This window comes from Pygoscelis adeliae, unplaced genomic scaffold (genome assembly GCF_000699105.1).
Source record: "Pygoscelis adeliae isolate BGI_AS28 unplaced genomic scaffold, ASM69910v1 Scaffold82, whole genome shotgun sequence".
In the NCBI taxonomy this organism is placed as follows: Eukaryota; Metazoa; Chordata; class Aves; order Sphenisciformes; family Spheniscidae; genus Pygoscelis; species Pygoscelis adeliae.
The window spans coordinates 1,600,769-1,627,029 of NW_008824287.1; the positions used below are offsets into that span (position 1 = coordinate 1,600,769).

At 36.5% G+C, this 26,261-nt stretch overlaps 1 protein-coding gene across 2 annotated transcripts in view; it reads right to left on the reverse strand.

The window, feature by feature from the left end:
- Positions 1-24,148, reverse strand: part of EPS15 (epidermal growth factor receptor pathway substrate 15) — a 43,889-nt gene extending 19,741 nt beyond the window's left edge. Inside the window, exons 1-12 of one of the 2 annotated variants that reach the window (XM_009318721.1) lie at positions 24,098-24,148; positions 18,906-18,995; positions 18,517-18,564; positions 17,424-17,519; positions 16,138-16,203; positions 15,557-15,682; positions 15,032-15,091; positions 13,220-13,414; positions 11,577-11,722; positions 10,518-10,677; positions 6,796-6,881; positions 931-1,003 (exon numbers count right to left, since the gene is read on the reverse strand). In XM_009318721.1, coding sequence (XP_009316996.1) covers positions 931-1,003; positions 6,796-6,881; positions 10,518-10,677; positions 11,577-11,722; positions 13,220-13,414; positions 15,032-15,058 — 687 coding nt within the window. In that variant the 5' untranslated portion in view covers positions 15,059-15,091; positions 15,557-15,682; positions 16,138-16,203; ... (2 more) ...; positions 18,906-18,995; positions 24,098-24,148. Of the gene's footprint in view, positions 1-930; positions 1,004-6,795; positions 6,882-10,517; positions 10,678-11,576; positions 11,723-13,219; positions 13,415-15,031; positions 15,092-15,556; positions 15,683-16,137; positions 16,204-17,423; positions 17,520-18,516; positions 18,565-18,905; positions 18,996-22,729; positions 22,868-24,097 lie in introns of those variants that run through there. The other variant, XM_009318720.1, reaches the window with a different exon arrangement.
- Positions 24,149-26,261: the final 2,113 nt, after the last annotated feature.

A 26,261-nucleotide genomic window follows, 5' to 3' on the forward strand; every position in this document is an offset into this window, starting at 1 on the left:
GGCTGCCATCGTGACTAACAGGCCAGCTTCTGATTATCTTCTGAAAGGTCAGACTATTAATTATCATCCAAGCTTTAAAGATATTAAATAGCCAAGCACAAAATTCGTAACGGTTGTAACACATTGGCTCTTTTTCTGCCCAATACAAAGTAAAATGCAGAAATCCTGCATTATTTGCTCTTAATCAAATAAAGATTATTTAAAATAATAAAGATTCCTAAAATAAATGTAAGTGATCAGATATCACACTGAAGTTTTTTCTTAAAGCAGCAACTCCAGCTGCTTTTGCAGCTTAAAATTTAATTGAAATATTGCTTTGCAGCATTTAATTCAGGGCTTGGCTAGACTGTTAGCACCCTAAACACTGATGCTGACTGTATAATTTTTAATTCCTGTAAAACACTTATAAAATTTAAATTTTCCAATATTCTGGAAATTCAATGTCATCCTTATAAATAAAAATCAAACAGATTATTTTTAAAATTCACTTATGTTACGCAAAATTAACTTGAGGCAACATTCCTCTCAAGCTGGTAATCACTGTGACTATTAAGAAGCAGCCCCATATACAAGCCCTTTTAATTCAGACACTTAAGTTTATTAATTTGCAGTGCTACAACGTCTTTAGTTTTAATTATACATTAGGCAGCCTTGCTAAAAAAGAAAAAAGACGAAATCTATTATTTTGTAATATTTTTCATGCAGGCTACATATCCTAGGAGCTCACACATTTATATAAATATACACACCCACACCAACTCACATTCATATAGAAAATACATTTCAAAGTACACTCTTTTTCCTAGCCACCAATTTTTTTCTTTTCACTGAATAAGTGATGTGATCTAAAGACTCAGTAATCCCACTGCCATTAAAGCACCACATGGTGCAATATCAGGTGTCCGAACAATAATTTTGTGTCTTATTTACCTGGACCTCACTCGTCCTCTGCTTGATGGTATCTTCTTTCTCCTTCAGGTCTTGCTCTACATTATTCTTTTCCCTAGAAGACCAGCAAACAATGCAAGAATACTTAAGAACATCAGCTACAGCAGGTACAGTTATCCAGCCCCCTAAGCCTGTATCTCTCTTTAAATACATTGTGAAACATTAAACACAAAAGATGTAAGGGATTTCTGCTTTCCAAATTATTTACAAGACAGAAGCCCACATAAGTGTTCTGCATAAAAAAAACCCGTCTTTTCACCCAACTGCACTTCAGTGATAAGAATGGCTCAAAAATGGAAGGGGGCGGGAGGGAGAAATCAATGAAATACTGTCTCCAGTGATCTCACTGTTGCTATGGAGCACTTGTCTAATGAAAACTGCTGGGAAAAGTGGGAGGGATTGCATCAGATTCCATCTATTAACCCCTGCAAACACAGTAATTCCTATGCTAACAGCAGCTAGAAAACATTTCCAGCAGGCCAATCTAGCTGATTAATGAACTTTGCCTAACAGATTTTAGATATATCTGTTGGTAAGCTCAGCCAGAAGAAGAAAGGTTAGCTTGCTGTAATCACTATCTGCTCAGAGACTCCATACGTAGTTATTTGCTGTGTCATATCAAGCCTGTCTCTACAGACATTTATTCAAGACTACTGATGACAGGGGAATTATCATCAATAAATTCTTGGCAGTCAGACATAACAATAGCTTTAAGAAGGGGGAAAAAAACAACATATAACTCAGAAGTGTTACGGTTTAAAAAAAAAATATCATGAGTGTTTATCTCTAGACAGTATATGGAATCTTTTCTCCTTTCACAGATGCATAAAAGCATTAAGCTTTACCGTTTTAACACTACCTTCTGTATACAGATATTTACTTTCATAAAGATTTTGTTAATAAATTAGCACACACATTAAAAGTTAGATTTTGAACAATGATAAACCTAACGTTTCTAAATGAAATACCATAGTGAAAAGCTACCAAATTATATTACTAGTGTATATTGAAATTAAGGTAACTTCATATTTTAATAGCAGCAGATTGGTAACCAATCTAAAACTAGTAACCTTATTGTTTACTCTTATCTAATACACAAGAAAGCATTTCTGTCTCCAAACTAAAGCAGCTCTACTCTAAGTTCTCTTTACTCAAGCTGAGGAATTCTTGTTTACTGCTAAACCACATACAATGGAAAATAAAAAGGATCCAGATGTCACAGATCTTAAATGAACATTTGCTCTGAAAAATAATTACTATAGATTATGTTCTGCTATTATTTATCTCAGTATCTGATTAAAGAGCAACTTGCTGATTATGCCCAAAGGGAAGGTTTAAATGGAGGAAAGGAAAGATGTGGAAAGAAGGACTCTGAAGAACAAGGCTAGTTATTTTGTTATGTGTGAACCTTCAAGTTTCATGAAATTCCTCACTCTCCATTCATCAGAAAAAGTATCATGGAAATTCTAAGCAAATCTTTACCGTTTCCATCAAAGCTACAGCACACCCCTCTAGCTCAATAAACTAGTATTTGTAGTATAGTTGTACTTAAATATTTAAAGCATTGCAACACAGGGTTGAAACAAGTTCTGTTGATTTTGCCTTCCATAACTTCCCATGAACAAAGGGTCTCAATCTCAGTAAAGCATTTCCACAGATCTAAATAAAAGTCAGGCTGAAAAATACCTTCAAGCCCTCAGACACACATCAAGCACAGCAAACATTCAGGCATATTATTCCTGATTGAAGATAAAAGAGAATAATTGACTAGGTAAACAAATACTTGTTATTCTTCCTGCTCATGTATGAAAACTGAGCAGGAAATAGAAATGCAAGCAGGTATGTATGCTTTAATATACAGCCTTTCCACATTACTGCCACTGATATGCCTAAGAGACTGTCAGAGATGAAGATCACTTCCCTTTAATTTCAGCAGAAGCCAGGTACCCAAACCTTGCAGTCTGGACTATGCTAAGCAAGCAACAGGATACAATACCCACCCACAGGCAGCTTACACTGGCCAAATCACAACACAAACAATGAATTGGAAAAAAATCGAGTGAAAGAAGTATTGTCAGGCAGAACAAGAAAAGCTTAGGCAGCAGTCTCAGGCAAAGGAAAACAAGCTGAGTGTATGTAGTCTACACACAACACATCCCCTCCTCCCCCCCCCGTAATGCCTCTTTGTTTAAAAAAAAAAAAAGACAACACAGACCTACTTAATTCACTAATTCTTCTGAATGCCTCCATTTCTTTTACAAACTATCTGGTATGCCCCTGTAGGAATGCTCAGCAACTGAAAGAACCAAAAACAAGTAACAAAATTGATTTATTGGATATGACAAATTTCCTGGACCATAAAGTCCCTTACCACATCAGCACTTAAAAAAAACCCAAAAAATGAACAACCCAAAACCAGCTGTGGTCTTGCCAATAAAGGACACTTGTAACCAATTCAAGTCAATTTATGAAAGCAATACAACTTCCCTATGTATTTTAATAGTAGTCAGGTCAGGAGAACCTCACATCAAAGAAATTAAAAGCAATGATTAAAAAAAAACCAAAATGAACAGATGGTTTCTCCAATGCAGATACTTCATGATTTACAATCAAATAATCTCAGTAAATCTGTAAGTTTTATACTAATTTGTGAATGAAGTAATTTAGAAATGGGAGCCAGCATATTGCAAATATTTGTGATAGCTGACAACTGAGGAGTCCCCAGTCAGTAGAGGTATTCAAGCCAAATATGAAACAACCCTGGCCAGGCTTCTTGACGGCCAACACTTTAGAACCACCTTAGTTACAAAAGCAAAAAAATCATGTTCTTTTCCATAACAAGTGACAGATGACTACTCACAGAGCCGGTAGCATTATCTACACTCACAGTAGCCCAACATTTCTTATTCTCATGTACATTTGTAATTTTGGGAATTCCTAGTGTAGTAGTACTTCAGTTTGGCAATGCTAGAAAAAATGTCTAGGGTTTGTCTAGTTCCTTCTCCCCTTTGTTCCCCCCAACCTTTTCAGCTGCAACAGCTCAGTTACTTCCAAACCAAAGGTTAGAAGAAATAATCTAGCCTACATTAAAATTCTTACCATTGCTTTGCTAAGAAGCTGTAGATCTCTGAACTTTGAGACAAAGGCTTGATGCAAGTGTACGGCAAGGAGAGGTTGCCCTGTTTTTCTGGGGACATTTTGCTGTTTCCTTACTTTTGAGAGACCAATTTACCAGCTTTATGGTCCTTTTAACCTGATTTATATTCAAGACAATATAACTGTTGCTGTCCAACATTTGTGAAGGATGGCACCTCTGGTGAGATACACTAAGTTAAGCTCAACTACTTCACACACTTAGAGAGGAACGCAGTATTGGTAAAGCTTGAAGAAATTCACAGAATCACAGAATGGTTTGGATCAGAAGAGACCTGTAAAGATCATCTTGTGCACCCCCCTGCCCTGGGCAGGGACATCTTTCACAATTCCACTAATTTGTGGCCTGTAGCTAGCTTCGAATGCACGAAAGCAAAGCAGGGTTTGCTGGGGAAGAAAAAGGTTTTATGGCTCAAAAAAGAATATTAAGAACATCTGGTCTAGCCTCCCACAATGCTGATCAAAAAAGCTTCAAATAGCTTTCTAAAAATATAGTGCAACTGCAACAGAACTTACAGGCAGCAGTGCTGACAGGCTCAAAATTATGCAGATTCCACAACGTCCCTAGGCAAATCATTCCCCCTACCAGAGGGGAATTATCCTTGCTAATAAGTGTTGTGCATTTTATTCTTCACCTGATCTTCAACCTCCACCTTCCTGACATTGTTTTTATTGAATTAGATTAAAAAAACCTATTGGCTACCAGAAATCTTTCCCACGCAAACCGCTGAGCCACAAACATATCACCTCTGTATTCTTTGCTCAGTCTCTCAAAAAGCTATGTTTTCTAGACATTGTCATTCTTTTGAGGCATTTCCTCTGCTGCCTTTTTTTTTTTTTTTTTTTTAAGTGCACTTCAAAAAGAGATTCAATTTCTATTACTGGGTCTCAGAAATGCAGCTCTCATGGATACTTCTCAGTGGAATCATGGACTAGAATTATTACATATTGAGTTCAACAGCTGAACAATATATCTTGCTTAATAATGAACAAAAGTAACTTAAATTACATTTTTATATGATAACTATCAAGACTGAAAGTGTACTTCGCCAGTTGTAACAGAAATGTGGATTTGCCAAAGATGAAAAAGTTTCCTACATTTACCACAGATTAATCTGTTGCCTAGCATTGCCACCTCTGCTTAGGGAAGGTACAGAAAAGTAACATTTACTCTGCTACCAAAGTAACTCTTCTACAGTGGCTAAAGGATTTCCAAGTAATCACAAAATTAATTTTCTTGAAAAAAATAAAAATGAAAAAATTTTACTTGAGCCACAGCTCACTTTATGACATTGAGAGTTTGCTTGTCATTCCCAATGAAACCACACAAACCTCTTACTATTTTATTTCAGTTTGATGATACAGGCTTAAGCCTCTGATTGTTAATCCAGTTCTGTTCTGAACCTCTAAATCATACCAAAGTAAATTTTCCCTTTCTAAAAATAAATATATACTAATAGTTGCCCCTACCATATCTTCAACAATCTAATTATCATTCAAATGTGTCTTAAATAATTGTCCAAGTATATTTGCCACTGAAGAAATGGAAGCAATGACTTTCCAAAGGCCATGGTTCCTTCATACCTCGCAGTAAGAAAAGAAAACAAGACATGAACAATTTATTTCCCTCTAAGATACTAACAGCAAATATACACGGTTGTAAATCATATTTCAGGTTCATAGATGTGAAAGTCCAAAATTGGAATTAATACAACCTAAAGAACAACAGAGGAAGGTAGAGCAGGGAGAAGTGAGGAGGCAGTGGGAGTAATAAGAGGGAGAATAAGCAGCTGAAGTGAAAAAATATTTATGTATTTAGGAAACAGACTGTGCTTTGACACACTGCCAAATTAAATCATTCCTGCAAGTGACATGAATAAGGCAGATTTCACCCTGACAAAGCACCCTCACTTATAAAATAGTAGAATTAACTGTTCTTAATAGAATTTTCAGTAGATTTATGATAGTACCAAAACAATCACTGAAGAAAAATATCTGCTATGTTTTGAGAGTATGACAAAGACTATACAACATGTATGAACTGGATTTTCTTAGTCACTTCAAGTCATCTTCTTAGAAATAATTAGTGGAACCCAAGGGTCTGCAGACCTCAAATTAAAACAATTTTTCTCAGTGCAACCATTTATTTTACTAAACAGAAGAGAAGCATGTTCATCTTTACCACCATCAAAACCCTAATAGAGGTCCATATACAAACTGTCATCTTCCCACTCTGTACTCTACATACTTCTTGATCTTTCCTATCTCACTTCCTTACTGCCACTAGAAAAAAGTCCTTAGAATTCTCTCTACAAATCAAAGACAACTAATACCAATTTATACCATGGTTCCAGCATCCTAAAGATCTGCTCCATTCTCATCTGCCAATAAAGATGAACAAGAGAGAATATTTCCATCTCAGAATGCTAAGATATGCAGCTCTCTGAAACATACCTAGAAGGCATGATGGACAGACCTTTCACAGTCTTGCTGTTATTAAATGCACTCATCTGAGTGAACAAAGAGTAGAAGCATTAAACAGTATTACAGACATTTACAGACATGCTAACCACTTATTTTAGCAAAGCAGACTATTACCACCTGGTTTTCTCTTATGCATTGAATTATTTTTTAAAAAACAGTAAGTAGCACAACTGAACCTAAAGCAACTATGACTATTCCTCCTTTACCTACCTCTGCAGGTCTACTATTTCATTGTTTAATGTATCAAGTTCTTTAATTGCAGAAAAATCTGCTATGGAATTCGGTCCTTGAGCACTCTGAAAGATAAAAAATAAATACTGTTAGTTTATAGTTTATGCTGTCCAACAACTATATTCACTTTACTTTTTGTGACAGCATGAGCTATCCTCTAACAACTGTTGGTAGCACTGTATTTCAAATCTTCAATCTTAAAAAACCCAAAACAGTCCAGATGATATAACAGAACACATCATACATCCAATGCATCCAGTAATTCAAACAGAGTTTGTCTCCTGTAAATTCTTGAAGACATCTTCCACAAAAGCACAGGACCACCTGATCATACAAAAAAAAAAAAAATCTACTTCTAAAATGAGATTTATCTTACAGTTAACGTTTAGCTGGCTTCCCAGCATTCATTTAAGAGTGGTTTGGTTTGTTTATTACTTTTATATTTATATTTCTTCACCTTGATGATCCTCCTGTTGCAGAGTATAGACACTTACTTGCGATGCTTTAAGTGATATCAAGCTAGTTTAACATAAACCTCCAGAGTACTGAATGAAACTTTGACAATACAAAGTCATCGGTAAGTTACACCCATGAGTTCCCATTTACTTAGTGTCTTTATAATAAGACAACCGTAATACAAATTATTTGTTTAAGAAAAGTACATACACATAAATGACTAAAGAACAAATGCTGAAGACACAAATTAGCAAATACTTTAATTGTTCTACTGTGCCTTATCACAACATGAACATGTTTAGGAAGCCATAGTCACTGTAACTACCTTCTATAAATACATCAGTTCCTTCAAGTCTTGAATAAAGTCATCCAGGACAAAGTCCAGAGGAAAAGTATATATATATAATTTAAAAAGGCAAGTGATACCCCCAAAATAATACCAAAGCCTTTAAATGCTGAAGTTTCTCTAAAGGTAAATCAAGATGCTATTAACTACATGTTTATTCAAGCTTATACTCTAGGGGAAAAAAAATAAATAACAAGAGCCACGAAAAGACCTAAACGGTAAATCTGAGCACACTGTGGCAGAGAATATTATTCAGCAGAACTATAGATTATTTATGCATATTTTACTAGAACAAATGGCATGAACTGAGAATAAAAAAACCCCATACAGCTGTTCTTAAACTGGTTAGTGTACAGCTTCTCAAATGGGCAAAATAGGTATGAAGTTCAATCCTGTTCTAAAGGAATTACACAGGAGTTTTGTGGAGTTGCTCATGGTGTTCCAATGAGAAAGTTTTTACTTCTCCTAGGAAGGGGACAGAAGGAAAACATGAAGCTATTAGCTACAAGTACAAATTCTTTCCAGGCCTCCTTCTCTCATCGGTTAAAGAAATTCTGCACACTAACGCCAGCATCGAACTTGAACAAAATGTAGTTCCATCTTATTTTCAATTGTTCAGGAGAACTGGTGTGGGGGAGGAACATAAGCCAACGTTTTTAGCTTCAATACACAAGTTAAAAAAAGACAAAAGTTAGAACTATTTTCTGCCATTTACTACGCTGCAACATGCATGCAAACAACGCTTTGAGTTTTTAAACTCAAGATAGTAATAAAAGTCAATTCCTGTCAAAATTCTTTAAGAGGAATTTGCATATAAGTTTTATGGCTGGTAATGCAAGTACAATTTGGTGACTACAAACAGTTCTAGGTAAAGAAACACAGCAACAAGTACTAGACTGCTGCTGTGTCCCATTCATGGGATCTGCATTAAGGCTTCAAAATTGAAATAAAAGTTACACTACTGCAGTAATGAAATTCTGTAAGGAAACCAAACATTAGATAACAGCAATATACATACATATGCATTCTGAACATCTACCAAGAAGGATCACAAGTTAACTTCCTCTACTTTAAAAACATAATGGATTACCATTATACTTACTGATATTTCTGCTACTACCTTTATATCGGTCAAGTCAGAAGATGAAGCCTAAGGTTTTGGTTTTGGGGTTAGATGGGGTTTTTCTGTTGTTTTTGGGGGGGGTGGGGTGGGGTGGTGTTACAACGTAAGCCACTCCACTTCAAGAAAACCAGCAAAAAGCCTATTTCTGCCTACTGCTCTTATCCTTTGGGTTTAATTCTTGAGCAATAATCTTGGACAAACAGGTTCTTTCATATCAACAAGACAACATCTCTTGTGAAAAAGCTCAAAATGAGCTGAAGGTTCAAGCTCAATCTAGTAAAACAGATTCTTGGTAAGGATTTAGAGTGCTAACTAAAAGACCTCTTACCTTCTTTCACAACATTCTTACTCTTACTGTTTATGTTAGTAATGCAAAAAACCCACCACACTGATGTCTTTGAGAGTTCTATAAAAACAATTTACACACACAGAATAGCAGTAACCAACACTGATCTCATCTGATGTGTTCTGGTCACTACATTTTCTGCAATATAATCAGTAAAAGCACAGGTATTAGTCCTAATGATAACCGTCAACTGTCACGTTGGGTTACTACTCTGTCACCACTTCCCCAGCAATTTCAACAGGATAAGACATAGCATTTTCTTTTTAAGTTTAAGCAGCACGTACTACCAACAGGTAACAGCCACAGAGGTCTGGGTTCAGGGAAGAACCTTGGGGTTCTTCCAGATGAACAACAATGGAAATCAGCAATAATTTGAGATCGTAACATACTGTGACACTTCAGAGAAGTGCTGTGCTATTTCAATGATTATGTAAGAGTCTTAGAAGGATGTTCATTATTAAACCAACAGATAGTAAATATTAGAAAAGCAAAGATTCTCTAACCTTGAGAAAGCAGAGTTAACAAACTGACAGAATAATAAGGATGAAAAGCAGAGTGGTGCAGAATGGAAAAAACAGTCCAAACTAGAAAAGAGACATAGAAAGGAAAGCAAACATACAAAAAAGATTAGTAGAGTTGCAAATAAAGCAATTACTTTTTACAAACAGAATGTAAAAAGAAATTAGATACTAGTTACAGAAACTCAAAAGTAGTGCCAAATTTTGAGTTTCATTTTTTCAGGTGCAAATTTTTCATTCTGCTTAAGAAAGTTGTAGAATTAGGTCAATGTTTTGCACAACCAAGAAAAGGTAACCCACATCAGACTTCATGATGCATAAAACAAGTAAGAATTTGTGATGACCTCTACCATTCTGATAAATACAACTTGAACTGCTGAGGTATAGTCTACTATCCTCCTGGATTAAGATAGATGGCAATCAACAGACTATGAAGACATTTAAACTATCTGTGAAGTATAAAAAAAATGGGAGGACCATTTACTTTTAAAACTTTAAATATAAAATTCTAAACTTTATTTAGTTCACATTGTTTCCAGACTTCTTAAAAAAGAAAGGTAAGAAAGGTAATTGTGAACACATTAGGAGAAAAACATTGAACTTGTGCATGTTATTTCAAATGCAAACTAAAACTTCTTTAGACAGGTAGTAGAAAGACTATTCTTTCAAAATAGAAAATAATGCTTTCTCAACATAAGATCTCTCTGCTTGGTTGGCAGGCGTAATAAATGACAGCTTCATTTTGAAACATGAATGGAACAGTGTTTTGTCAATTCTTTGCACTTGACTTGTTTTATTCCTGACATTATGATAAATTTAAGGTATGCCAGCGCTTGAGGTGTTTCTTGCGTAGCCTTTGAAACTAACATTCTTTGTTTGAGATTTATACCAAAAATGCCAACCCATTCTTACCTTCTGTAAATTGACACCCCTGTCTGAAGGTGGAATCATGTCTGGAGTCAGAGCCTGAGGTGGATCAATGCCCTTTGTTAACTTCTGATTAATTAAATAGAAAGCCAAAGCAAACTGTTCCTTTGAAAGCTTTCCGCAGTCCTTTGTGTCACAGAGCGCCCTATACAGAGATGCAGATGAAATAATCAAATCCTCATTTCTGCAAGTATAGCCCTGTTTATTGTACTTGCTGTCATTTAAGAATGTGACAAATGCTAGTGTGTATCTCCTCTTCTAAAAAAACGCAACATAAAAATAAGGCATGGTAATAAACAGGAAACATTACTCAAACATACACAACCACTTTCTCCTTGCATGCTAAGGCCGCAGCTCTGTTACAGTAAGTTCTGATCTGGTGAAAGGCAGAATCAGGGCTATGAGTCACTAACACCACCTGAGTATCTGTAACTGAAGTTCCTTCTAAATTAAGTAACTTTTCACAGCCAACACAAGTTCATCTAAATTTCCTGAATTAGAGGTTACATTAACCATACCTTGGGGAAGAAAAAAAAAAAGCTTTTCCTATCAGAGTGCCCTGGAATAACTTATAGTGGGGAAAGAATTAAAAAAGCAGTGGGTGTCACTACTAGCTATAATGAAAGACAAACAAATTGCAGAATTAAATGGGCCATAAGTCTTGCATGCTAAGAATTTTATACAGATAATTCTCATTACCAGTATATGGATAGTATCTGTGTTTAGATATACAGCAACACTATGATGTCTTAAATACAGAGATTTAGCTGAAGTGCAGTATTTGTTTGTAACAATCTGTGTTCAGGCACTTTACTTCCTCCCCTAGGAGATGATGCATAGCATAAACCTGTTTCCCCCTCCACTTCTGTCCAAAAGTAGAAGCAAGTAAGTTACCACTGCTTATACAGAGGCCATGCTATTATATACAAAAAGCAACTCTCACTTTCCAGAAATGTCAACATAGCACTTTTCATGAAAAGTGCTAGGAAGGAGTGAGAACCATACCATCGTCTGAACAGCTGTCATGGAAAAAAAAATCCCTACCAGATATGTGCAAGAAGAGCAGAAGGCAGTCCTGTCTTCAAGAACAGTTCTCTGGCTTCCACACCTGACACAAATCCATCCATGTCCTTGTCAGTTTTCACAAAGATCTCATCATACTTAATTTTGTCTGCAGGCGATACAACCCACTGAAAGAGGGTGGGGATGGAAGGCAGGGAGGAAACAACAAAAACAAAAACCACAATACTAAGATATAGGCTGTTCTGTTTTCAGATAGTTACTTTGAGTTACATAATTCAAGGACTACAGCACAGGTTTAAAAAGTGATATAGGTGCCTAGTTCATGAACCAGTTTTATCCTCCAAAATAGAGATGCACAGAGATCCACAAGCAACTCGAAAAGCAGAAGCAAAGTATTTACATCACTGAAGCACCAAGGCTGGCTGATACTTGCTCTGCCTCTTTGCCTACATATTAAAAGTATTCCCTGGAGCCCAGACCTCCTCCCAGCACGGGGTTGTGCCCTCATCACTGTGCTCAGTCACAGTCCTGCTTACTGTCTGGCTCCATCAGTTTTATTCCTCTTTACACAGCTGGAGAGCTTTAGCTGGAGGGACTGAAGAACTGCTCAAGGCCAGACTGTCAATAATTGGCACATTCTAAATTGTAGAATTTACTTCCAATCAAGGTAAAGATGGGAATTAGAACCACTTCTCTTCAACAAGTTTTCCAAACACTAAGCTACTTAAAGATTTTTTTTTTTTAGTGAAAATGCCTTCAGGTGCATGCTTGTGGACACTAATTAATTTCAGCATACAAGGACACTTAGATGAATCCCAAATGGTGCTGTACACAAAACATACACTGAAACACTCATCCAGAATGGCATTGCTTTGTAATACACACAGCAAGACTTAGCAAGTAAACTGCCAGATTAAAACCTTGGCACCTCCAGAATTAGGATGCCAGTTTCTTACTGATTACTCAAATATGGGTACCCAAATGTCCAAGCAGTACCTTATGCATTAAGTACTACAGCTCTTACCTTAGATCCCCTCCTCAATTTTTTCTTATTTTGAATAGAACAAGTAAGTTACAATCTACTTGGAAAGACATTTTCCCAAATTCTGCATTCTAAAATGACCAGGATTAAATAAGATGCTTGGGGGGGTGGGAAGGTGTCAAGTTTCTTAATAATTACATTCAAAACAAAAACCAAATCTCATGTGTTTAGGTGGATATGCCAGACCTTTTATCTCCTTTTCCCATTGCTTGCATTTATCTATTCCATTTTCATTCATGTCTTCTTCAAATTGCAGGCATGTGTGCACATACAACTGCACATACAGCGTGCCACAATTTCTTTTATGAACTTGTTCGTATTCAAATCAGTCTTCAGCCAGAAGACTTACATTCTGCAGGTGTGTACCTGGACTACATTTTTAAACTGCTTTCTTAATATTCTAACCTTTGGGTTGAGCTTGATGCCTTGAAATAATTTACTTAAAAATATCTTCAAAATCTTTACTAAATAATATTCTTTTATCCAACTGTTTATATTTGAAGACAATCAATAGAGCAAGAAGGAAGCTAAAAACCTGTATCAAGACTTTTCATTCAGGTAGTCTCCAAAGCACAGCATTAAGTGCAGAAATCTTCTAACCCAAGTAACTTCACAACCATACCTGTGTTAAGGGTGTTTTGGCAGCTAAAATGCCTACAGGTGGCAAAGACTGATGAGACTCTTTGGTTGAAGATGGAATTAATGGCATTGCTCCTGGAACACTAATAGGTTTTCTCTTGGATGGTGGCACCAAAGCTGCAGGCAAGGACATTGGCACTGGTTCTTTCTCCAGAGCACAGTACACCAAAAACATGGCCTGAACAAGAAAATAAGGTGTGTGAATGTAAATATATAAGAAATAAGTATATATATAAATTAAAGAATTAGTTAAGAAATAACTTTGTAGCATTTTTTCATTATCTTTCTCCTTTACAAGGCCCCTCAACTGAATTGCAGCTTATTGCCTTGTCCTGTGTTTATCATTACTACTTTCTTTGGAGGTTCAGTGCTGAGCAAATGAAGTTCAGTATCTTTTAGAACATTAAAATGATTCTCCTCAATATTACCAAGCTTGTACCACCACTTCTGGAATTTTATTTGGGAGAATACTTTAAACACTTAATTTTATGGTATTCACTGTTTTTGCAGGAGTCGCTCCACTTAGTGACTATTCTTTTGTTGTGGTTGTACATTTTAATAATTTTATGACTGTTGTTCAAGACACAGAACTGCATCTTAAATAACACTTTACAGATTATCAGTTTATCTCCAACATTTGCCTAGAGCATATCAATCCTCTGATCTCAAAGCTAAAAGTCTGAAGAATTACAGCAAAAACACAGGAAATCAAGTATAGTAACAGTTAACTACTAGGGTCTTAAAGAAATTGGTTTCAGAAGAAACCGAAGCATACAGGTGCCTGGAGATGACTAAAAATTGCTTTCTTGAATAGTGTTCTACACTTTTACCCTTTCTCAAAAATATACATGACAGCAGAAAAAAGGTAAATTCATCGTATTTACATTACAAAAAAAAATAAAGCAAGGTTTTGACATTGTCCATAACATCAATTCTTGGCAATTAAACAGGTATTTTTAACTTTCTTTTTATTTTATTTTTTAATTTTGACTCTGAAAGGATGAGCAATAGTTGAGTTTTAGAAATCAAAATTAAAGGCTGGCTTTAGTCCCACCTGAGGGCAGAGGTCACATTACTTTTTCAAGATTCTTGCAATGCAGAATGCAGTTAAGATATTTGGCTAGCTTTTCCAAACCTTTAAACTTAGGTTTGATATTTCTCTGTGTAAAATGAAACCCTCTCCTCCAGAGCAAATGTACAATTCCTTCCTCTCCAATTCACTTACATGAAAGAACAAGCTGAAAGTTTTGAGAAAAAGTTGATGCATGGTTACTATTGCATTCAAGACTTACAGAGTCTGCAAAAGCAAGAGCCTCCCACTCTCTTCTCACTTGCCATCTCTTGGGGGAAGTAAAACTTATTTACTGCTTCTTACATTATTTCATCAGTCCTGGCATTAATAGTGTTAAAATTCTAACTTGCTATGAACTTTTGAAGAATTTATACATAACTTCTTTAAAATTTTCCTCAAAGGTATCTTGAGGCATCCAAGTACTATAAACACTGAAGGTTAAGGTAAAATTTACTTAGCGAAATCACTCGGTCTCTCATGGGACAGCAGATCACGGGTATAAGTTTTTAATGGCTCATTTAGCCCACAAAGAAAGTTACTGCTGTGTAATAAGAGACCTTCAATAAACTGACAGAAACATTAACTAGTACTAAAGCTTGATTAAGGTCTCTGAATAAAGGTAATAAATGAACCACACAAACAGTCAAAAATTAATACACGGTGCATCTATTTTAAACCTCTGCCATGAGGCTTTCAAAATCCCAAGAGGCAGAAGATACTTACAACTGCAAACTCATCTCGATCCAACATTCCATCATGGTCAATATCACTCAGTTCCCACACCTACCAATAAAAAGCAGAACATAGGGATGTTTGCCTAAACTGCAGAAGTTTCCTATTTAAAACCTCATTAAAAACAAATGTGAGAACAGCCTCCCTCCACCATATCCTAAGTTCTATTAAGACTAACAGCATTAGTTTTCAGCGAGCAACATACACTCTCATAAACCATGCAAAAGAAGAGATATTCTTAAGTTGGAGACAGAGTGCACTAATGGCACCCTGCCCTAAACCAAGTGTTAAAGAGTATGCGTAACTGATATACTGTGGTAAGAGGCAATCTATCAAAATATCAAAAGATTATTTTTTTTTTTACAGTTTAACAGTTACACATGTGTGGCCACTCAATAAGATAGTATTTAATAGTTAGACTTCTTACTACAAATCTTCAATTTGAAAAACAGATATTGCTGAGTATAGCACACTTATTATTTGTGAATTAACAATTAAGTAGAAAGATATTCTTACTCGTCCTAAGATATCCACTGGCAGTTTTGAGTTGAGGAGTACAGGTTTCACCTTATCACCTGACAACAGTCCATTCACAGGATTTAGGCTGTCAAAAATAGCATCATACTTGGCCTTGTCTTCCAGCTGCAGGGGCAGAAGAAAAGTATTACTTATGGAGATAGTCACACTCATAGGCTAAGAAGTAGTTCTTTCAAAAGTATTAACTTTTTTTTTTAAAGTTACAGTTGGAAACACACAGATTGCAGTTCCTGATGTTTAAAAGAAAATATGAAAAAGATATTATTTCTAAGTCAGCTAGAGACTCATCCAAACCCAGTAAGATTTATTCTTCAATTATTTTCATGGCTTCAGGTAACTATTCCCGATAAATCAAATTTCTAAACAGAAAGAGATTTCCCAAAAGACAAGTGTTTTTATCAAATTAGGTCTACTAGCCCGATTACAGATATGACATGAATGGTAATTTATCATACTTTATAAACTATAGCTACCAGTAGCATTATATTTTTCTCAGACAGACTTATGTTTTCTTGCAAACCACATCATAGTTCTAAGTAATAGCCTGATCTTTAGTTTACCTTAACAGCCCATGGTACATCACTTGATACTGTTCCACTGAGTAGCAAAGGACTACTAGTATCAGTCTAAAGAAAAACAGGAAAAAAAAAACACATTAAAAGAGAAATGGTTCTGACCTTGCAAAAACATTCCCTTATTTGAGAAGGTGCTCCTTCTCAAAGCCAGAACTGCAATTTCATAACACAATAGAATAGTTTGCGTTGGAAGGGACCTCTGAAGGTCATCTGGTCCAACCCTCCCTGCCATGGGCAGGGACATCTTCAACTAGATCAGGTTGCTCAGAGCCCCGTCCAACCTGACCTGGAATGTTTCCAGGGATGGGGCATCCACCACCTCTCTGGGCAACCTGTGCCAGTGTTTCACCACCCTCAGCATAAAAAATTTCTTCTTTATATCTAGTCTAAATCTACCCCCCTTTAGTTTAAAACCATTCCCCCTTGTCCTGTCGCAACAGGCCCTGCTAAAGAGTTTGCTGCCATCTTTTTTTTTTTTTTCCCCCTTTAAGTCCTGATCAGCTGCAATGAGGTCTACCCGAAGCCTTCTCTTCTCCAGGCTGAACAACCCCAACTCTCTCAGCCTTTCTTCATAGGAGAGGTGTTCCATCCCCCCGATCATTTTCGTGGCCCTCTTCTGGACCCGCTCCAACAGGTCCGTGTCTTTCTTATGATGAGGGCTCCAGAGCTGGAGGCAGGACTCCAGGTGGGGTCTCACTGGGGCAGAGCAGAGGGGCAGAATCACCTCCCTCGACCTGCTGGCCACGCTGCTTTTGATGCAGCCCAGGATACGACTGGCCTTCTGGGCTGCGAGCGCACATTGCTGGCTCATGTCCAGCTTTTCATCCACCAGTACCCCCAAGTCCTTCTCGGCAGGGCTGCTCTCAATCCTTTCATCCCCCAGCCTGTCTTGATACCGGGGGTTGCCCCGACCCAGGTGCAGGACCTTGCACTTGGCCTTGTTAAACCTCATTTAGTCACTCATACCTTAGTTAAGGATACCAAAATTCACAGTAAGAAATTTAAAATGTTTCTTCCACTAAGGACAACACTAATAGAACAAATACCATATATATTCAAATTATACACACTTTTATATTCAAATGCCCACTAGAACATGTAGCACCTTATTCTTATTCCACATTGCTTAATTTTCCCCTATTGTAGTGCCCTATTGCCCTACAACATCACTTTCAGATGTGTTTGGTATTTATATCAAACCTTCCTAATTGTTCACTTAAAAGCAGTTCTTATTAATGAGTTGATATGTTCAATTAAAAAAGAAATCTTACAAATCTTGGTGGAGGAACAGGCAAATTAAGACTACTCAGGGAAACATCCAATCCATTCTGTGCACATGCTACAAGTCGTAAAGCCACAAAAAATTCCTACAGGAAAAATGAAATTTTAAAGGATTTATTATATGAAAATACTCAAATTTCAGAAGAATTATGAGCTTTTCTAATATTGCTATATATATAAAGGGTTGTAAATGGCTTCAAAGGGGGTCACAAAGTGACAGAAAGCAGCAGTCAGCAACCCCTGAATTCCTCCAGTGAGACAAAGTTTATAATTACTAGCTCCAAGCATTTAGTAGCTTCCCGGCTAGTGTAGTCAGTTCTCAGCACTCAGTTCTATAGCAGAGCAGTGAAAATTTAAAGTAGCAATTACAGCTGTTTATCTGGGAGGAACCGAGTTGATCCCGAAGGTGGCAGTTGATGGAGGGGGAGGAAAGAAAGGTACAGCACATCAGAAAAATGAAACAAAAGAAGTCTGAAAAAAAATTTGTTTGGTAGATGCTACAAGCTCCTCCTTTTCTTACCATGGGATGAGGCAGCCAGCTCTCCACAGGCCGTTATTTAAGTAACTATACTTCAAACCAAACAGCAACACACATTACAGCTTTTCAGTAGCACCACTGAGATGCAAGTGACTGTCATACTGCTCATCGGTACAACTTTGGAAGAACAACTCCAAACAGAACGTACTAATGTCAAGTCCACCAAAATTAGATAAATAAGAATTTTCAAGATTTTACTAGAATTTTAATTCCTGCACTAAGTTTCCTCCAAGATTAAGAGGAAAAGTCACCTTTATAGTAAATACAGTACATTAACCCTTAAATTACTTCTCAGTATATTGTATTGCACAGCTACACGGCAGCTCATTTTATGACTTGAAGAAAAACTGATGAGGTATCTGAAGGCTGCTTAATTTATTTTATCTTACATTGAAGTGGGAAGTACATATCTAGTTCCAATCAGAAAAATCTGAAAAAAGTCCATTAGAAAAACTGCTTTCCTGAACCAGAAATCTTAACTTTTATCTTATTTCAAGGCTTGCTAACGGTTAGAGTAACCTCATATATCATATAAATAATCATACCTGTTTGTTCAGGATACCTTTGCCATCAGTGTCAGCTAAGTCCCAAATCTAAAACATAAAAACAGTAGACAAAGTGTTCCACAGCACTGAGAGGAAGCTGACAAGTTCTCACTCCATTTAACAATGCATGCTTGGATGAAAGTTCAGGTCTTAACTTTCACGATAGCACTTATTTGTGGTGACAAATTTAAATATTGTTTTAATTTCCACCACGAATTACATACATAGTAGAATAATCAAGGATACTTGAAGTTGGAAACTACTGGATAGCACAACTGAGAACACATTAGAGAAGATCACATATCCTGTAGTACCACTAAGTATTTTAATTCACACAGGATACTAACTGAAGCAAGAGACAGGATAATTAAATAGTTGTCATTAAATACCTTTCCAAGTATCAAATCTGTCAAACCAGACTTTTTCAAGAAAACAGCTGCATCAGAAGCTAACACTCTTCCAGCATTAGCAGAATCAACCTGGGGGGATAAAAAAAAAAACACTTGCATGACAAACTAGCTTTTGAATTGATGCTCTTTACATAGGCTCTCAAAAAGCTAGCAAAGAAGAATGCTCAAGTTAACACAGTCACTTTGAGAACAATCTTCAGACATTTTTTAAAAAAGAAAAACTCCCTTTCATTAAAAACCATGTTACATTAGAAGTAAGACATTTTGAACTAGTTGCTCCAGATTTAATATTAATAGGCAGGCTTTGGAAATTGATATCTTAAACTAACACTGCCAAATTTAAGATACATTATGCACATATATCTAAGAATCTTTCACACTATAATATGTTTTACAACATACCAGAAAAATACACTATTATCCCCATCTGTCAGTAGGCAACTAAGTCACAGGGAGAATAAGAATTTTGCCTAGATGACCCAGTTTGGGGCAGGAGCAAGGAAGGTAACACAGGTCTCCCAAGTCACAAGTCAGCACCCCAACACAAGCTTACTCTTACAGGTCATCAATGAAGATTTAGATTAATTCCACTTAAAAACAGGAAAAAAACACTAATCCATATGCAAGCAATTAAATTTGCACTGCTTTAAGCTTCTAACCATTTATTATGCCTGGATTTCAAGGTCTCCAGTAGAAAGTTTCAAGTACAGACAAAGGCCCGAGAATTTCTCAAGTTATGCAGTAGATAGGGAAGCTTGTTCACATTAGGTCATCATTTGAACCTATCTAATTAGCCCTTTGTAATCACAGGATTTTCTTCTTGATGCCTGCAGAACATTTGATTTGTAAGGACACAGAAGTCCCAGCGTTGATTACATTTAATTGTCCAGCTCTGAACTCATTACTGTTACCGTCTGAAAAAGAAGGCTCTGCTTGAAGATACCTTTACTACCCTAGAAGAGGAAAATGCTTACTCCCCAAAGCCAAACTTATTTACAGAATGAAGAATTTGGTGATAGTTTTGGCAGAGTATCTACCAGCATGCATTCCTCCCTGGATCAATAGGGAGATAATTAAAATAGATAGTTATTCATGTTCCTAAACGAAAACAGTACCTCAGCTATACCTTCAGGTGGAAGAAGCAAGCAGAAAAACTAACGTCACATACATGAGGACAAGGAAAATAGAGGAAAAGCTGCGAGTCTTTGAGACCCTAAAGCAAAAGGATGCCTAAAAAGGGCACAGTATGGAGAAGAGGACTAAGGGTATCTTCACTCAGTTCAAACTGTCAGGCTTACTACAACAGACAGGTAGCTGTACAGGTCCTACAAGATCTAGAGATCAAATAATATATTACATTTTATAAATAAAAATTATATAATATTATCTTCAAAAACAGAGTCTTCCCATCTATGATCAGCTGAGACACCCTGAAACTCTGAAGAATTTGTGACATGATAAACATTTCAAAGGACAGGAAAGAGGCAACAGGTCACTCACTTTTCACACTTCCTGGAGAGAAAGAGAAGCAAAACTGAAATCATACAAATAAGTGAGCATACATGGAAAACTGAAGTACATGCACTGAAAGAATAACTTGATGTTAGCATTAGATTTCCTAGTACCCCCTTTTGAAGATCAATGCTTTTTGAGCACTTGCTGAACACTGAGTCATCATGGCTGTCTTTTAAATAGCCTGAGAATGTCTAGTGAGAACTAGTGCTTCAGATAGAACAGCAAGGTTGGGAATATACAGCAAAGCACTTGATGATGATGATAATGCATTGCAACATCTACAGTATCACAGCTTTGGACTTAAACAAAGACTATATTTAGTATTTTGTTTGGAGCATAAGACCAACCTTCCAAGCTCACAGGTGCAGCACACACAAGATGCTCAAAGCAATCAGCTCCCAACCACGGGTTTAGAACTAGCTAATGAAAGACTGTGGAGAATTTATCATTTGGAAAGCATGGTGCAGCAGATGAAGGTTGTCTGTAGACACTTCTGCTTCTAAAAGTGAACAAAAAACTCTGAAAGCAATCCCAAAAGCATCATTTAATACAAAAGCGGAAACATCTTTTGTTTTCAACATAACTAATGTGATTTTAATTAGGAGGGATTGTTTCCTATAATTGAGGATTCCCTGATCAGGGTAATAAAATTACAAACACTACAGCCTTGTAGTTAGCCTGCTCCTCAAATTTTTAAAATATCTAATTCAGTCTGTATGGGAGAGCCATTCACATTACAGGCAATAAGTTACCGAGACACTGCATCAAATCCCCTTTTCCCTTAGGGGAGTTGACCTTCCACACAAGCACAGTAATCGTGGCATCCACCCAAGGAGTTTTCCACTCTTTTGGGAAAGTCACAAAGCAACATCGTATCAGCCGTGGGTTGTTTTTTTGGGGTTTTTTTTTGTTTGTTTTTTGTTTGTTTTTTTTTTTAATTTCCTCACCTCCAACCCAGAGGAAGGTGACTTTAAGGGATTTAAGCAGGATTCTTATTTAACCCAATATGGATACAGTTTCTTTTTGTGCAACTAATTCCCTAAATTTTAGTAACTTTTTTTTTTTTAAAGGGCTGATTTCAATTTCTTTATACCGAGTCTTGCATGCTGGGATGGGGGTACTTACTAAGCATTAAAATAGTGCAGAAAGCTGGCTTATGTTTGACTATCACGCTGAGAAGATCACTGGTGTTTGTCAGTTATATACCAGCTTGGTAGAGGTTTTTCTCTGATGTGCAAATTTTCATAGCTGTATCGGCCAACAACGCTCTTGCTGCAAGTTGTTTTTTGTAGGGCCAGAAATGATTAAAAGTTGAAAACGTACATCTAACGTCATTAGGTCATAAGGTAACAGTGGGACATACTTCAACTCAGGATTCATTAAGATTTCATCAGCAGCTCAGACATACTGCTTACCTGCTACACTGCATCACACGCTTAAGTAATTTCCTATTACTTTATCACACATATTTAAATTTATCCTTTAATCTCACCCTATTTTGAGAGTCAGTCTATAAAAAGTTAATCAGAAACACTTTTATCTGAAAGAAAAGTGTCCCCATTGAAAGGTTAAGATTTCAATCTCATTCTAAGTACAAAGCCTGGGATTTATACCCATTTCACAACACACGTTATACAAGATGAATTTTAAGTTTGTGATAGAACCAGAAGTGTACTAAGCATGAGAGCTATTTCAGGTGATGAATTTCTTCTCAAGTTGCATGGAATGCTCTGAAGTGCTTCTGGTATGAAAGAATAAAAACACGCTCTACCAGCACCATAGGACAAAGTGGGAAATGTCTTTCTAACCTTTCTATTCTGAAAGTTGACATCTTATTTAAGGGAGGGAAGGAAAGAGTTAGCTAGTGGAACTGCAAGTCTTTAGACACAGTATATTCAAAAGCTATTCTTTAGGACAAATGCTTGCAGAAAAGAGTTTGGCTAAGCAAGTCAGAAAGTTAATCCTCTGAAAAACAAATCCATTGGCACAACTTCACTAACAGTAACATCATATTTAAAGAATCCCTGTTCCTGTATACTACTGAGACTGCTGGACAACAAATAGTGCTCCAATTTCACTAGGCTATATATTCCAATGAATGCAAGATGTTAAGTGACTTAGGAACCAGTATCACATTTGTGCTCAAATTCAGTTTCTTTATCCAACTTTTTGCTTCACACTTCAGTGGTTAAGCAATTGCCATCAGGAGGAAGAGACAGACTGGCATGTAGCAAAGATGATACATGACAGTGATAGTAGTATTGAGCTAGGAAACCTTTTCTTCTGACCTTATAATGAACACCAGAATATGGGATTCTCCTAAGGCTTTTAATCCAATGCCTAGAGATAGACACACAGTGGATTTGTCCATCATATTGAAGGAAAACTGTGAGGGTGATACTTTCTCCTTCAACCTTCAGGAGCCATCCGAACCTAGATCAAGGTAAACTCTCTTCTTGTTTAGCAATTTCAAAACTGCTACTCTCCTGTAGTGGAGAAAAACCCTTGTTAAAGTAGAATAGAAGGCTCAAACTTTCCAGGCATCATAGGCTGATATACTTTAACTGCTGTTTTACACACTTAGTAATGGGACTAATCCTCCAAGCACAACCCAAAAATAGAGCGTGAATAGAAATCATGGTCTTCTCTCTTCCCCAGCAGATAAGCTTACATTCTAATGTTGACACCCAAAAGAAGTTCCTAAATAAAGAGGTCATATACACTATATCCTGTCTTAGGACAAACAGACAGGAACATTACCAGTTGCACAAAGGAGAAAAAACTTCCTACAGGTTGGTTTTTACATGATTCATCAATTACTCATCAGGTCTTTTAAAAAAAAAAAATCTATTTTTAATTGTTTTCTACAATCATTCATTTAGTTTATATTTCCTTAAAATTTTTCATATATCTATGTTTGTACAATAACATATATTATGCACATGATACAAAATATTGCTATAATAGAGTAGTTGAAACAGCTGTTTTTCAAAAGAGCTGTATTTATAGGAATTAATACACCTTATTTTTGCTGGGCCTAAATATAAAAGATGGTAAATAAAATTTATATATTGTTATATTTTATTTTTATATATATTATATTTTATTTTTACATTATAAAGTCAAAAGATTTGTATCTGTTGAGTGAAGCTGCAAGAACTACATGCATTCTTTTGGCATTCAGTGGCCTTCCATCCAAATTTGACTCCTTACAGCATCCTGTAAGAACCTCTGGGGACACTCTCAGAGAGATGCAAGTCTTATATAACGCCAGCTGCACTACAAACACAAGCAATTCAGCTTCACTTGTAAAAAGGAACAAAGAACATATCAATACAGTATTTCGCAAGAATTCACTCCACTCCAAAAGCTAACAGTCTGTTAGCTTTTACAGTAACATCACTGTAAAGTGATGCATGTCATATATACCTGGCAGTTCCCTAGCAAATTAGTCATCTTACAACCAATATTAAATTTATATTGATATAGCTCAGACCTAAGTGTTAGTTACTATAAAAATATATTTTAAAGCAGAATAATTTTCCTTGAACTTTTATTGTTTACACACTGTTGGCCATGCTGAAGTCCATAGCAAAAGAATATTCTTTCTTTTAAATACAAAATAAAGTTTGTTCTCTCAACAAGAACATACATACCTGTCGATAAAATTTCTCATACACAGGATTTGCACTCGATAGCTGTAAAAGAGAGAGAGAGAGAGAGAGAGAGAGAGAGAGAAAATTAACCTTGAAGATCCATATATCAATTCCCCTCTCCCTGGATAAATAAAGGTATAAAACACTTTACTGGTCTCCAAAGAAGCATTAAGCATTTATATAATTCCATTTATTCTGTAAAATGATGAGGACTATAACAGCTCTTCATGCCGTAACTTTTAGAAGACGAACTTCTTGTTTTGAAGTCAGCGATACTAGCTACTATCAGATTACTATCAGACAGGTCACCAGGTTAGGCAATATGAAACAAGAATTCTTAGGCAAGACCGTCTATAGGCAAAAGAAAAAACCTGAAACGACACAGGCTAGGAAATGCTCTCTAATGAGTACAAAGCAATATAATTTTATTTCATTATCCACTGCATCATTCTTTAGAATTTAGTGTCATATGCAACTAGTCTGTAAAATTTTCAGATATCCAAATTAACTCCTGGATTCATAAATAAATCCACAGCAATGGTACCAAATTAAGAGAGAGTAATATTTTAACTTAGGTTTTTGTAACTTGAATCCTTGCCAGAGATAACGTCTGTCTTCATTCCACTGCCATCTACCAGACATTCAGTGCTCACTTAAAGTTAGGTGGACAAGGATAAAACAGCTTCTTTGGAAAAGGCCCTTTCTTTATGAATCTATTTTTAAAAGACTCTTAGAAACTCTAAAAAAGCCCAAGGCCTGAAACCATGCAAAACCTAGTATCTTGGCCTATGCCACATACCCTTGCCCAAGAGATTCCCAAGAAATGTACTGTTAAGGCTCTCTCTCTTAGCCGACGTAAAAACAGGCACAAAACCAGATACTATTTTCATGAAGTTCATGTTGTCTAAACCAAAGATTGTGTGCATAACTGAGCGCATATGCAGAAATAACCCTAGAAATATCGCAACGTGTTGCCCTCACAAACCCAGCTGGAACAACTGAGCATGATACAAGTTAATTACACGATACATACTAAAAAAAACCCAAGCCACGTAACTTTGAATATCATCCAGAAATAGAATTCTCCCCCTTAAGAGGAAAACGGTCTTAAAACCCAGGATTTACAGACCTTTGTACAAACTGAATCCAACAAGGTAGCTTCTTTGGCTTTAAAATTTAGAAGTTTGCATTGAAATATGGAAAACAACAGTATTCTAGATGTTGTCAGTCATACAGTTGTAGAAGACACTTTACTACAGTACATATAAATGGTGACAGCTTAAATAAAGCCACATACATTTTCCTATAGCAACAGCTAATACAGTTGCTCTTTTGGCTAAGCACTTCAATGTTCACAGGTGCCGATTATCAAAGAATATTAAGAGGGAAAGTTTGGTAGAAATCAGGGGTTTAGTGTGATCCTGTTCAACTACAGAAAGTGTGCAGTATCACCAGAACATCCTGAAAGATAAATTATAGAGAACAGCCAGAAATAACAGGAGAACTTTCAGTCAGACCTTGACATCTGCTTGTTCAGCAAGTACGCTGCCCCAGAGACACTCAGTTTCTTTTGAGAGCCACATGGCATTTCTAATTCTTTTTTTTTTTTTTGGTGGGGGCAGGGTTGGGGAGCTGGTGAGTTTGTTTGTTTGTTGGGGGGTGGGTGGGAAATACCTCTCACAAAGCCAGACATTAAAAGTTACATATGCTGGGAAACCATCACGGTATTCACTGCAATACCTCCATTTATATAGCTTAACCTTGCTCTGACTTTGCTCTGGTACCCAAAGACTTACTACTTCAGCCATCAACTAAGCAGGCATTTACACATCCCTTAAAATAGCCTGATGAAATATATTCAAGTTTTGCCACACCTCTGACTACCATAACACCAATATAACAAACACGACTTTCAATCACTTTCCAGCATGCTCCAAAACATACTATATTTTCTTAACTAAGCGTCAAATGCTGTACTTACCAACTCGCTACACTTTCAATAGCAATCCAGAAGGGCAGTTCTCCTAAACATTCAAGTATTTTACATTATAATGAAGTAATACTTAGTAAGTAGAAGTATAGGCGCAGAATCAAACTAAAGCTATGAGCAGAAAACTAGAACAGAGTTGGCCAGCACATACGGTAGAAGTATCAGTTCTCGTGC